We start from the raw sequence: 12,262 nt of genomic DNA, 5'->3' as shown, positions 1-12,262 counted from the left end.
CTGTTGATGCCATTCATTCTTCAACTATATGCCCGTGCTTGCTGAGCTCTACATAGCAAGCTTCCCAAGTTAAGGAGGCTGTTACGTCACCTTATCCTCTCACTGTGTGGTACGTGGAGATAAACCTGAGGTTCACAGAAGTCTACCATGAAGTGCAGCAAAAGAACAGACCGGTTCACTGTATGTCTGAACTGCAAATTCTGATCACAACCCAACGGATTAGGAGTAATACTATTGTTATAAAACCCCAGCACTTGGTAAATGAGAAGTAAAGCAGGAGAATAAAAATGCATAATTCCTTAAACTAATATTCCTAGATTTTTTTCCTTGCAGTTTTGACACCAATTATTGGTGTAATTGGTGTAATATTGGAACATTTTTAGAAGGGAAAAATCTCTTTCATGGTTCATCCTCTGTTCTGAAAGAGCAGATTTCCCCCCCCCCCTTTTTTTTTACACATTAGAATTAGGAATTGGTGTCATATTTTGATCAACATTTTTGTTTTCTGTACCAATAATAAATTTATGAACATAATTTGAGGCTAAAGGTGAAGCTCTGTATGGATGACCTCAAGTCTTGTCATGTTTGTAAGACATCTGAAAACAGAGGAATCGCATGGGACTTAGCACTTGTTTTATCTCTGTTAGCTGTTTTGGCATCTTTTTGCACATATACATTTATTTTTCTCATGTAGTATACTAGATTTCTTTGTGAGTATGATCTATATAAGCTTACCTGTGCATGACTAAAGGAAAAGCAATTCCAAATATCCCGTGTAGGTTAATCCAGAAAACCCTATGTATGATTCACAATGTAAGAATGGTAGAAGTTTAAGTATAGAATTTGACTATAATGTAGAAGTGGAATGTTTTTAATGTTTATCAGCTTAATCAAGCAAGTGAATACACTTGGTCAAATTAAAATATCTAATTATTTATTCACATAGAAACCAGTAAGTTTTCGGGTTCGTAGCACAAAACTTTTTGTTAAAAAAAGAAAACAAGCTATGCCATATAGCTTCTTTACTCTCAATAAAATAGCATCATTGCAGTTAAGATTACAATAAAAATGAAACATTCCAGATTACATTGGTTGGAGCACAATGTGATGAATATAAAGAGAAAATCCTTGTCAGAAATTTTACCACAAGGAAATATCAATAGCTAACACCCATATTCTCCAACTACAACTCAAGAATATTTGAGTAGATCTTGGCATAAAAGGCACAACACAAAGCAAAGCATGCTTGTGTCATCTGTCACAAAGAAGCATTGACATTTGTGCAACATGGAAAAAAATCAGCATTTTTCCAGACAATTCCAATATCACGGATACTTAGGGAACAGATCTTCCCCTTAATGCCAGTGTATCACTCCCAGTACAGATGGCAGTGACTACAAGAAAAGAGGAGTATATAGAAGAGAATACATCCATACCCTTCCAGGAAATCTTCGCTCATGTATTGAGGAAGCTGCTGCTATTGTATTGTTAGTAGTAAATAAATACACTGCAGCCTTTTAGTAATACAACCAGTGGCAGGTAGCACTTGTGGGAATTATATAAGACTGGTAGGAATGTTAACAATGCTGGAAACCCCTCATAAACATAGGTTTACCACTTGCGTTTAAATGTGTGATGCTAGCTCTCTCTTTGTTTCAAATAAGATTTTTTTTAAAAGTTTGAGTCCTTGAAAGAAAGGACTCTTCAGAAGAGAATGCTGCCTATTGCACAGAGGAATGGCTTTTTTGATTTTAAGGTGCTTCAGAAAGATCAAACATCCGTGGTATTTCCTTCTGTAATGGCCCATCACACAAGCATCTTGTTAGCAGCCTATTTGCTATATTTCTATAACAAGCCTATCTTCATCATCACTGCTAGTGTCATCATACTCAACTCTGGTTTGCTTCCTCATCATCTCTAAACCTCTCTTTTTGTATGTCTTGGAAGGTGTTGCAGAGTAAGTCTTGAACTCGGGGGACCTGAGACTAATTGGGGGCTTTTTAAAGGTAGTAGTAGCTGTTTCGTGGGGCCTTCCATAGCTATTTGACTGCAGGTGGGCTCCATTCTTGTCTGCACTTCCGTGAAGGTCAACTATTTTTTGAGAAAAGTTTGCCCGCTCTGTGTATTCTATACTGGGTAATTTAGCCCTTGTGACTGACTCAGGAAGAGACTCTGCTTTTGATCCGAATAAACGTGAACATCCAGGCTGGGAACTGGGAGTCGAGTTTTCTTTTGGAGATGAATATGTGGTTTCTTCAGTTGGAGGTTTCTCCCTTCCTGAGGCCTGGATCACCGGGTCTGATGTACCAAATCTTTGACTCTCTGGCTCTACATTTAGTATGTTTTCCTGGCTTGCTTCTAGATGTAAGGAAAGAGGACCAGTAGTCTCTGAGTTTGTGCTGTCAGGTTGGTCCCCTGTGCCTGTACTTGTAAAATCAGAAGGGCAAGACCAAAAAGAAGGTGCCATTGAGTCACTCTGGATGTTTGGCTGTGACTCCCCTGGGACTGATCGCTGAAGCACAAGTGGTTGTGTCACTAAACAGCAGATTTCCACATCACTGCTGACTTGCTGCATGGCTGTATTAACTGTGGATGAAAAGGAATGAGCTGTCACAGATATTTCCAGAGGAGCTGTAATGTTCTGAAGAGAGAAGTTTGCTCTTGTGTGTTCCCTGATTTGCCCAGAAATGTCCTGTAGAAATTAGGGGGGAGGAGGGGAAATTTACATTTAAAATTTTCAATCCAGAGCAATTCCATCCTTCGTAAAAGTGCAATGATAACTAAGTTGACTACATCAGTAGAAAACATTTACCTCTGCTATAACTCATATCAACTGAGTAATTAAGCCTAATGTCAACCTTTAGTTATACAACTGTGATTATATTTGCACTCTTTTTTTTTTTTTCTCATTACTGCAGACCAAGTTACTCATCCCTCTTTTGATGAGAAAACTTTTTTTTTCTCCCAGTGTCTGTGGGGAGTGTAGCAAAGGATGTATTTTTTCCTTAGGTTTTTTCCCTTGGGTAGATGACAGACCATGCTAATAATTTATGGATGATAGGGGTTAGGGGTTTCAAGCTGCATTCTTATGTACTGTCTAGGATGACGTTCTTTTCATTAAGATATTTTGATATACATATTGCAACAATGTTTGTGCAATGTAGGGGGAAAGGTTTGTGATGAATCTGTAAGAAATATGACAATGTCCGAGGTGGTGAGATATGTGTAGGAAATAAAATTACTTAGTAAAAAACATTTTAAGGATTAGGTTCCTAAATATGATGCTGCTTATGCTACATGAAGAACCAGTACTCATGCTACGTAACAGCAGTCTGGCTCAGTAGCTTTTGTCTTCAAGTGTGGCCAGCGGAAGTCTAGGCAAAAGTATAGTTAGGATAAGCCCAGAATACTCCCAGCAGCTGTGCTGACACTGCATACAACAGCGTTGTTTGCAGCACGTGCAGATGGGTCTAAGGCCCCTTCTAGCTAATGGAGCTATTGGTGGCATTGAAACCACAGCAGCACGGGCTTCCACAAAGGGCTAAAGAAATCCAGTTGCGACGCTGCATACACATTCTTCCCACCGCTACGTGGCCATTACTGCCCTCCCCACGTTTCTAGTTTCAAGCTTACTCTCTCTGTCTCGGGATACTCTGTGCTACATCTACTGGCACCTCTGACATCAGTGCTAATCAATCCTCTGACAGCAAGCACGAGAAATATCCTTTTCAATTGATGCAAGTTTAATTGTTCTTTTAAAAAAGCTAATTCTAACATTAGAAGTTTTCATTATATTTTAACCCCAAAAATACCTTTAACACATTTTTAAACAAATCTGTGATACAAAGTAGTCTCAACTTGAACTTTAAAACAGCTGAATATAATTCAAGTTTTAATTACCAATTTCTTTTTTTTCTTTTAATAAAAAGTAATACATGAATTAAGGTACAATACCTACTTTTTTATCCATTTTGTCTTTTTGTTTAACATAGTTTAGATTTTCAGTATGGGAAGATATTCCTGAGTTATTCTTTCCTTCTTTTTTCCTTCTGCAAAGTGGCTTGTCTGGGGTGGAACAAGATGTGTCCTTTTGGTGGTGTAGGTAATTTTCTATTGAAAAGAGGTTGAAGAAACTTTTACTTTGATTTTTATTCCCCCACATGCTAGAACTTACTAAATTTCTCATCATATCACTGAACTAACTTCTATGTTTTTACTATTTTCTGTAAATTTTTATTCTAAGCCTGATTCATTTTCTCATTTACTTATGTGTGTTTGGTTTGGGGGTTTTTGTATTGGCTATTACTGTCCCGCAAAGTAATAGCCATTCATATCTGCTATGAACAAACACAAGGTATTGTCCCTACTTCCAAGACGGTTGTGGCATAACCATCATTTGCATTAATAGCGCTAATTAAATGGGGGGGGTGGTCATTGAAACACAGAAAGCAAGAAAACACACCAAACTCATTTCACGCTGCAAACATACAATCTTGTTTCAGAAACTGATAAAGATCCATCTTAAAACTGCTTAGGCTTCTAGTGGAAGGTTATTTTGAGTTACTTCTTTTTAAAATGCCCTCCTAATTGTCAAATTCATATAGGTAAGTATGCGTATGAAAATCATTGTGCATTCAGTTCTGAAAATGTGTGAGATGTTTGTATTTTTACTCGCAGAACATACCGAAGGACAAAAGTGTTTTTGCAGTTCCATGTGGAACAGGTGCATATCAGAGATACTGCTAACATTCATTCTCTTAGAAAATAAACATTCAATATATTAAAAAATATTCAAAATACTTACCTTGTACCTTTGATGGAGAGTGGCACTTCTTATTAAATTTACAGGGTTGTGATGAATAGCCCTTTTTCAAAGCATCCAGTGCTCTATTTGGAAAACAGTGCCGCTTGCTTAGTCGGTTAATTTTCAACTGAGCATATCCGTGTATGTGCCTCCCTCTGTACCTGCATTGCCAATGGCATTGAAAAAATAAACACATATGTGCAATTTAAAAGCAGCTAGAGTAGAATAATACCATATCATCAGGTAAATTTAAGTCCAACAGCAATTTACTACTGTGAAGGAGACGTTCGTTTATATTGACTCAAAAAAAATCAGGATTTTAGGCAAAAGACCCACAATTACTGTATTAAGTTTTTCCTCAGTAGGATTCAGTAAATCCTTGGTTTGCTAAGAGAAAAGGATTCAGGAACAACAGATCCTTTTTCCTATACCGGGAATTTTAAAACAACATACTTCATAAAGATATGAATCGCAAGGAATCACCTGAGACTGCATAGTTGTTGGCTTTTTTACTTTTCACTTCTTGTGTGCTACCTATTCATCATCACTAATGAACACCATAAGTGTTTCAGTTATTCAGAAAACTCACCCTGAATAATCCCACTCTGCTTTGTTTTCTACTCTAGCTAGATCTTTCAGTAACTCCTAGTGATTGAGACTGAAGTACATTGGAAGGTCCCATTCCTGTATCGATAGAATCAGTCACTATACGCAGAGTAATAAGTAAATCTGCTTATTGATGACGTTCTTATTCAGGTGTTTGGTGTATTACAAAAATATATTACATTTCATGATTAACAGTTTGGCTAGTTAGCTACTAATATGTATGACCTGAGCTTTCAGGACCCTGTACTTAATTGAGTCCCTGTACTTATTTGATATAGCCAAATAAACTGTGAGACCAGCAGGAAAAAAGAACAAAACAAAACAACACCCAAAAACCAAATGAGAAAAAAAGTGCTAGAAGAATGTCACTAGACTGGATAACACAGACCTCACCCTTCTATTTTTGTTTTTATGATCCTCCAAAATTGCAGTGCTGTTTGCCAAACTGGACACAGTGATTAAGTTACTGACACTGATTTGTCCACAAGGGAGTCACCCTGTCTGATTTTGGTCATGAAATAAAATAAGAGGGATGTATGCACACGATATGTGTTTCTTATTGAAGCCATTCATCAGACATTCTGCTACCCCACACTCTTGAAAGATTAGAGGCTAAATCTTCCACTGATATGAACTTCCATTAAATACGGAGAAACTGTGCTGATTGATACAATGTGCCTTTGATAGTTTTATACTCAAATTCTTCCTGCTTTTTATTTAAACCGAATGATCCTTTAAACTACAGATGGTTTTGTTAGTTTGTGTTAGAACTTGGTATTTATTCTTCTGCATTCTCTTGTGAATACAAGTTCAGGGTATAGATCTTCTGAGGACAAAAGGGTCTCGCACACTGCTTTTAGCTGTAACAGGATTAAAAACTGAAGTATTTTGGTTCCCTTCAAACAAAAATCAATGCTGACAATTTTGACAGATAAAAATAATTTCTAAAGCATAGTGAGAGTCAACTGACCAGTCATCATCTTTCTTTGGTGTATGTCTGGTTTGCTTAGAAAAGTCTGTTCCTGATAGTAAACAACATATTGATATTTTTTATAGTTTACCTTTGTGGAACTGCTGCAATGTGGGAATAGCTCTTTCTGAGAGATTTATTTTTTCCCCCAATTTTGACAAGGTTGAATTTTGGGGATGACTTTTTATTTTCTGTGGACTTTTTACACCCATTTTAGCAAAATTATGTCTGTATCTAGGGAAGCTGAAAACCATATTCCTTACCACTGTGGGGTGACTTTAGTCTTTTTCTGTTTGTGGCTCCTCTTGAGTTTATTTGCTGAGAGTTTTTCCTTTTTGCAAACTACTGTTTTCTTCTTGTGCTCTGAAATATTTTTGAAAGCACCACCAGGGGCTGCTGAGCTTAACTGTTGAGAATATTGGAAAAAAATGAAGTACGTGAAAATTGTGAATTACGTTACCTGAGAGATTGGAAATCTATGCTCTTTTTAAATAGGACTGAATAGCATAGTAGTTAAATAGCACAGCTCTGAATTTTTCCTAGAATTTGTGTGTTAGTTTTTTCTAATCACTTTGTCCATCTACTTTCATAAAATAAAATTAAAACAACTCACTGCTTTTGTGGATCTATATAGAATTAGTGTATTCTTTCGTATTCTTCTTCCTATATAAAAAGTAAGCTTAGTCTTACAGAGCTGTTCTAGGATCTGTACAGATAGACTAGTCTATCTTCACTTACCTAAAAAAGAAAAGCTTTCAAGCCTTAAACACTTCACAGGGTATTAATGCAATTGGGTTTTGTGGACATTTCAGTGTATCTAAACGATGAGAGGTCTAGTACACAGTCTGTCTTTGACTCCAGGTATCTCCAAGTATAATAAAGTCTTGACACTAATGGTCTACTTAAGTCCTACTCTAATTCAAATATTCATTTAAAATGAAAACAGTGAAATACATATGCTGTTACAGAAGCATATAAAATATACTCATAAGGGAAAAAATCAAGAAATAGAAATACACTCTTCTCACTAGACAGCATTCCTACTGAAATTCTCAAGTAAAAGAAACTTAAATATTCACACAAAAGTATGTATTTTGCATGCATCAAATGAATGTGACTTATCTTACAAAAACATAAATTGTAAATTCTGTATCGACAAATGCCTGTAAATGTCCATAAATATACTTTTGATAATTCTTTTATTTTTCTCATAAGAGAAGGGGAGGGTCAGCCAATTACATCCTCTTGAGAAGGGAAATAGGATTATTAATATTACCTCCTGCATCTGTTGTCCTTTAGAAAAGGATGAAACCAATGTTTTTAAACTCCTGTTTGTTAAGCCATATGCCACAGTCTTGCTAATATTTTTCATTTTGAAAATAGAAATATCGTATTTTGACAGTGTGCATTCATTGCTAGATTCCTTGTCACAGGTGTGCATGGAGGAATAAGCAGAGTCTGCATTCCCCTTCTGCTCAGCAGGCAGAGGAAGGCTTCTTGTTAAGCAACACCAAGTTAATCGAGGTTCAGCATTTAGTGATGGGAAGGTGCTCTTTGTGCTTGATACTGTTAAATTTCCAGAGTAGCAAGTCAGATTATTATGGGGTAGCGCTGGGAATTCTTTACAGTGAGTGTTGAGAGTGTGGCAATAAAAAGTGCCAAAAGAATGGCAAAAATAAGTGGGGTTGTCTGTTGAGCTCTGAGAATGCTGCCTATCCTGCAGTGTTGGTGAAATGTCCTTAAGAATGCATGGACTTCCACCTCGGTTCCATCCCATGACTGTTGGCTCTGCACCCTTGCTAGAAGCTGACGTCATGATCAAAGAGTCACTTCCTGAGCAAAGATGATGTAAAACCTTTCTCTCGTCTTTGATGTCGGCTGATATGAAAAAACCACTTGTATACATAGAAGTAAAGCATATTTTCTTCTTTGGGGTCTGTGTAGAGGAAGTAGTTATGCTCATCCACTTCTCTTCTGTTTGCCTTTGATAATTTAATTTATTTTTGTTCTGTTTGTTTTTCCAAGCATCTCTTACAATATCCTGCTGCCTGAAGTTTTGGTTATAAAAGGTGTTATCTGCTGTGGTTAAGATATTTGTTGTTTCTGAAGTGACTGGTGAACAAAATACTGGAGTTTTCCAGTTTGCATGTACGTTCCATCGTAGCTCTCCTTTGCTGGCCTTTTGTCTGACTTCAAATTTTAAAGGGGACCAAAACACATCATGCGAATGAGAACTGAGTGATCTGCTGTTGGAAGAGCAGGGGGGGTTGGTTAAGGTGTCTGTCACAGATGCGCAAGGTGTAATCTTCTGTTCTGATCTAAGCAAAAGTGACGAATCTGAGGCTCTCTTGTCTTGTGGCAATTTAAGGATATATTTTGGAGAAAAGGCATTTTGTTGTGGGACTGGAGTTAAATGACCAGATTGCAGATGATGAGTTTTAGAAGACACGTCAACAGCACTGTCACTGACAAGCGGTACTTTTGCTCCTGTTTTCACAAGACATGTTTTGACATCTTTATCTGTTGTATTGTGCAAGGCAAAAGAGTTGCAATCACTTCCCCTTAATTCAGGCCCTAAAAATCCCACAAATGAAGCTTTTGAGATACCTGCTGAATGTGAAACAAGGTTAACATCACTATAATTAAGAGCTTTTGTGGGGAGTTTGATTGTTTTCATATACTCCACATTCTCAGTACCTCCAGTGGATTCATTAACTCCTGTGCTTAATTTTTGCTCTTCTGCTTTACTGGAGAATTTCACTGGTGCTGTGGAAAGACACTGAGTGCTAGCGCAATAGACTCTCTCTGCTTCATTTACTGGATTGTTTTCACTACTGGGACTAGGGCAGGACTCTGAAATAATGTTTTGTGTCTTCTCCACTTCAAATTTCAGCTTTTTTCTTTCTGATGGTAAATTCTGGGATTTCCCTGCGGCTTCTCTGTTGTTGTTGTTGCAATGGACCCATGGGGGTGTCAGGGCATGCTGGCCAGTTTCCTTATTCCTGCTATGGTTTCCATACTTGTTTGAAGTGCTTTTACAATCTGGTTCAAAGGTACTGGATTCTTTCCCAAGGCTTGGTTTTTCCCATTTGCTACTCTGTACTGGCAAGCAGTCATCATTCCTTCTGTTAGTGTTCAGCTGACACTGAGTATTTTGAAGCGTGAGCTCACAACTGTTTGGAGCTAGTAATGTGCTGTTGCCAGCTGTGTATTTATCTGGATCACTGCCACTGAGGTCTTGGGAAGTTTTGCTCATTACAGTATGTGCACTAGTGTTTACTGAATGTGATGTCTCCATTCGGTAGGTTACACTGTCTGCAGTTTCCTCAGAGGACACATTCTGTAGAATATGATTACCATTAGTACAGGTTTCTGATTTACCAGTGTTTAAACCTGTTGTCACAAGGGAGGAAAGACTGTCACTTACAGAGCTCCTGCCATCTCTTTCCTCAGTAATTTCAGTACTGCTGACTGATTCCTTTGAATCAGGAGTGAAGCTTGTAATATCTGTAATCTTATTCCCCCTTTGTTTAATTTGCTTGGCATTTTGACTGCTTTTCATTTTTTGGTAGATTTTCTTAAACGTTTCGTCTCCATACATTTGCCATTTTTCTTGAGAGAACATCTTTAACTTCCTTTGATTTTGCTTCTTATTTTTAGCACTGATTACTTCTCCAGCCCCAAGGTTTTTATTCCCTTGCAACTCCTCCGACGGAGGAGGGTGATCGACGACGTTACTTAGTGGCAAATCATCCACTGCTGTTTGTCTGACTAGAGCTCGGGGATGGCTATTAGGAAAATCCACTGAATCTGCAGCAAGATTGTTGCTAGGCAGCAAACTAGCAGTGCCTGTATTTACAGACTGCTTAGTAAGAGAAAGTGGTTTTGAGCAACCTGCTTTGTCATGTACCATTCTTGTGCCCTCCACAAACGGCAAAGAGTTGCTTCGTGTAACAGGCACAGTATCTATTGTTGTGGAGAACTGGGTGGGAACCGAATGAAAAAACATTGGCTTGCATTTTTCTAGGGGTGCAAAGGTAGATTTTGCTGAACAAAGGGAAAGATTCTTTTTCCTATTTATATCACAAGTTCTGATGTCAAAATGGAAAGAGTCTTTGTATGTATAAGGCATTGGCAGATCGATGCTTCCCTGTTTAGAAAGGACAGTTTTTCTGGGCCTAACGTTGTCTAACTGGGTATCATCCACCACACTTTTGTTATGAGAAATAAGTTTTGAAATGTGTTCTTCCAGCCTCTTTTTCTCTAGCATCAAGGCTGTAGCTTTCTCAGCTGCATCTAGCTTTGCACTGCTTCCGGAGGTATACCTTAAACTGCTGAAGGCAGTTTCATTTTCCAGTTCTGTGCTGTGTTCATAGAGACTATGCAACGGGCTGGATGATGCCATCTGTTGTTCTGTACTATCAGAGCGTGACAGATACCCTGAGTCCGTGCTCTCACACTTCTTTAGCTTGCAGTCAAATGGCTTGTAATCCCACTGTTTTTCCGAGGAGGTTGCTTGCTGCCTTTGCAGCTGAATATGCTTACTGGCAGTTGGAGTTCTCTGCTCCTGTATCTTCTTTCTCTGGCACTGACCATTTGGCAAAGCTCCTGGAGATGATAAACTTTGAGGTTCTCTTTCAGGAACCCCCTGATTAGCCTTTGAACTAAAGGACTGATTCGTTGTTTCTTGATTTTCTGAAGCAAATGATGAATTGCTTGTTGCTGGCAGTGAAAGGTCTTCAAGAAGTTTCTTAGTGTCTGTTACAGCACTGGTCTCTGAACTCAGTTGTTTCATCTGTATCCCCTCATCTTCACAGGCACTACTGAGTAGTTTGCTGCCTTGATGTGAGGTGACGCTCGCTGCTGATTTCTCATTTTGCTCCAATATGCCACTGTTGTCAGAGTCTGAGGGCAGTCTGGTATTGTTGACATGCGTTTGAGTTCTTCTGTGTTTATACAAATTGCTTTGAGTTTTAAATGCAATACCACAAGTGGTGCATGGAAAGGGCCTCTCTCCTGTGTGAGAGCGAATATGTTTCTCAAGGACACTTGGCTTCAAACAATCTCGTCCACAGTGTTTGCAGATATATTTCCCAGCTTTTTTTGATTTTCCTGGGCTTCCAATAGATGCATTTACACAAGAATTTGGTGATGATAAAACTGGTAAAGTGCTCACTATGTTCAATGTTAGAGTTTGCCCAAGTTGTTTCTGAAAAACTGACTGAGGCTGACCTGTGCCTTCTGAAGGAACAAGTGGGTTCAGGATTAGAGGTACGTTACTGCTGTCTAGATTTACACAGCTCCTGCCAGTCACTAACTGACTGTTTGGCTGAAAGCATCCTGCCTGGACGGGCTGATACAGTGGTATGGTAAGGGCTTTGAGATACACAGGTTGGGACAGTGCTTGTTCCTGTTGAGGAATCACACTGCCTTGGCTGAGATCTGAAGAACCCTGTGCAGGCTGAAGAGAAGAGGTTGGAACTGGTCGATCTGCTAGTGCAACTGTAAAACCAGGCTGCTTCTGTGCCTCCATGTCAAAGGTTATCTGACATATGCTCATGTATCTGTAAGGGAGGGGAAATAAAACAAGTAGGAATCTTCAGATGATAGCAAAATAAAATAAACACTTTCAACTGCTGGACTGGGAAAGTTAGCAATTAAGAATATTACAAATCTTATATACAGGCATTATACAGACAATAATTACTTCATTTTCCAATTAAATTGATTCATCTTTCATTTCTTAGCTAGGAATTAAAGTTCGGTACAGTCTAAGGAACATTGAATATTGCACTGAAAACCTACAGTAAGTACCCAAAGTATTAGAAATAAATCTGAGTATCAGATTTGCAAGTGGAGGCTCTCAGCACCCCAGAAATAAT

General features: G+C 38.4%; 1 protein-coding gene across 1 annotated transcript; it reads right to left on the bottom strand.

Moving 5' to 3' along the window:
• Positions 1-1,703: 1,703 nt before the first annotated feature.
• Positions 1,704-11,940, bottom strand: ZNF831 (zinc finger protein 831). Its single transcript, XM_050907037.1, has 5 exons — positions 7,657-11,940; positions 6,644-6,786; positions 4,805-4,965; positions 3,959-4,110; positions 1,704-2,692 (listed from the first exon to the last, which is right to left on the bottom strand). The coding sequence occupies exons 1-5, from the start codon at positions 11,938-11,940 to the stop codon at positions 1,838-1,840; spliced, it is 5,595 nt and encodes a 1,864-aa protein (XP_050762994.1). The 3' UTR covers positions 1,704-1,837.
• Between the last annotated feature and the right edge of the window lie 322 nt (positions 11,941-12,262).

The sequence above is a fragment of the Gymnogyps californianus genome, chromosome 17 (assembly GCF_018139145.2).
Source record: "Gymnogyps californianus isolate 813 chromosome 17, ASM1813914v2, whole genome shotgun sequence".
Taxonomy (NCBI): Eukaryota; Metazoa; Chordata; class Aves; order Accipitriformes; family Cathartidae; genus Gymnogyps; species Gymnogyps californianus.
Note: the sequence above shows the minus strand (reverse complement) of the source record. Positions and strands in the feature narration are given on the sequence as shown.

Coding starts and splice junctions, on each gene's coding strand:
- ZNF831 (XM_050907037.1), bottom strand. CDS start 11,940: ATGAGCATATGTCAGATAACCTTTGACATGGAGGCACAGAAGCAGCCT. Junction 4,966..6,643: donor ACTAAAGTCACCCCACAGTG/GTAAGGAATATG, acceptor TTGGCAATGCAG/GTACAGAGGGAGGCACATAC. Junction 2,693..3,958: donor AAGACAAAATGGATAAAAAA/GTAGGTATTGTA, acceptor TAATTTCTACAG/GACATTTCTGGGCAAATCAG.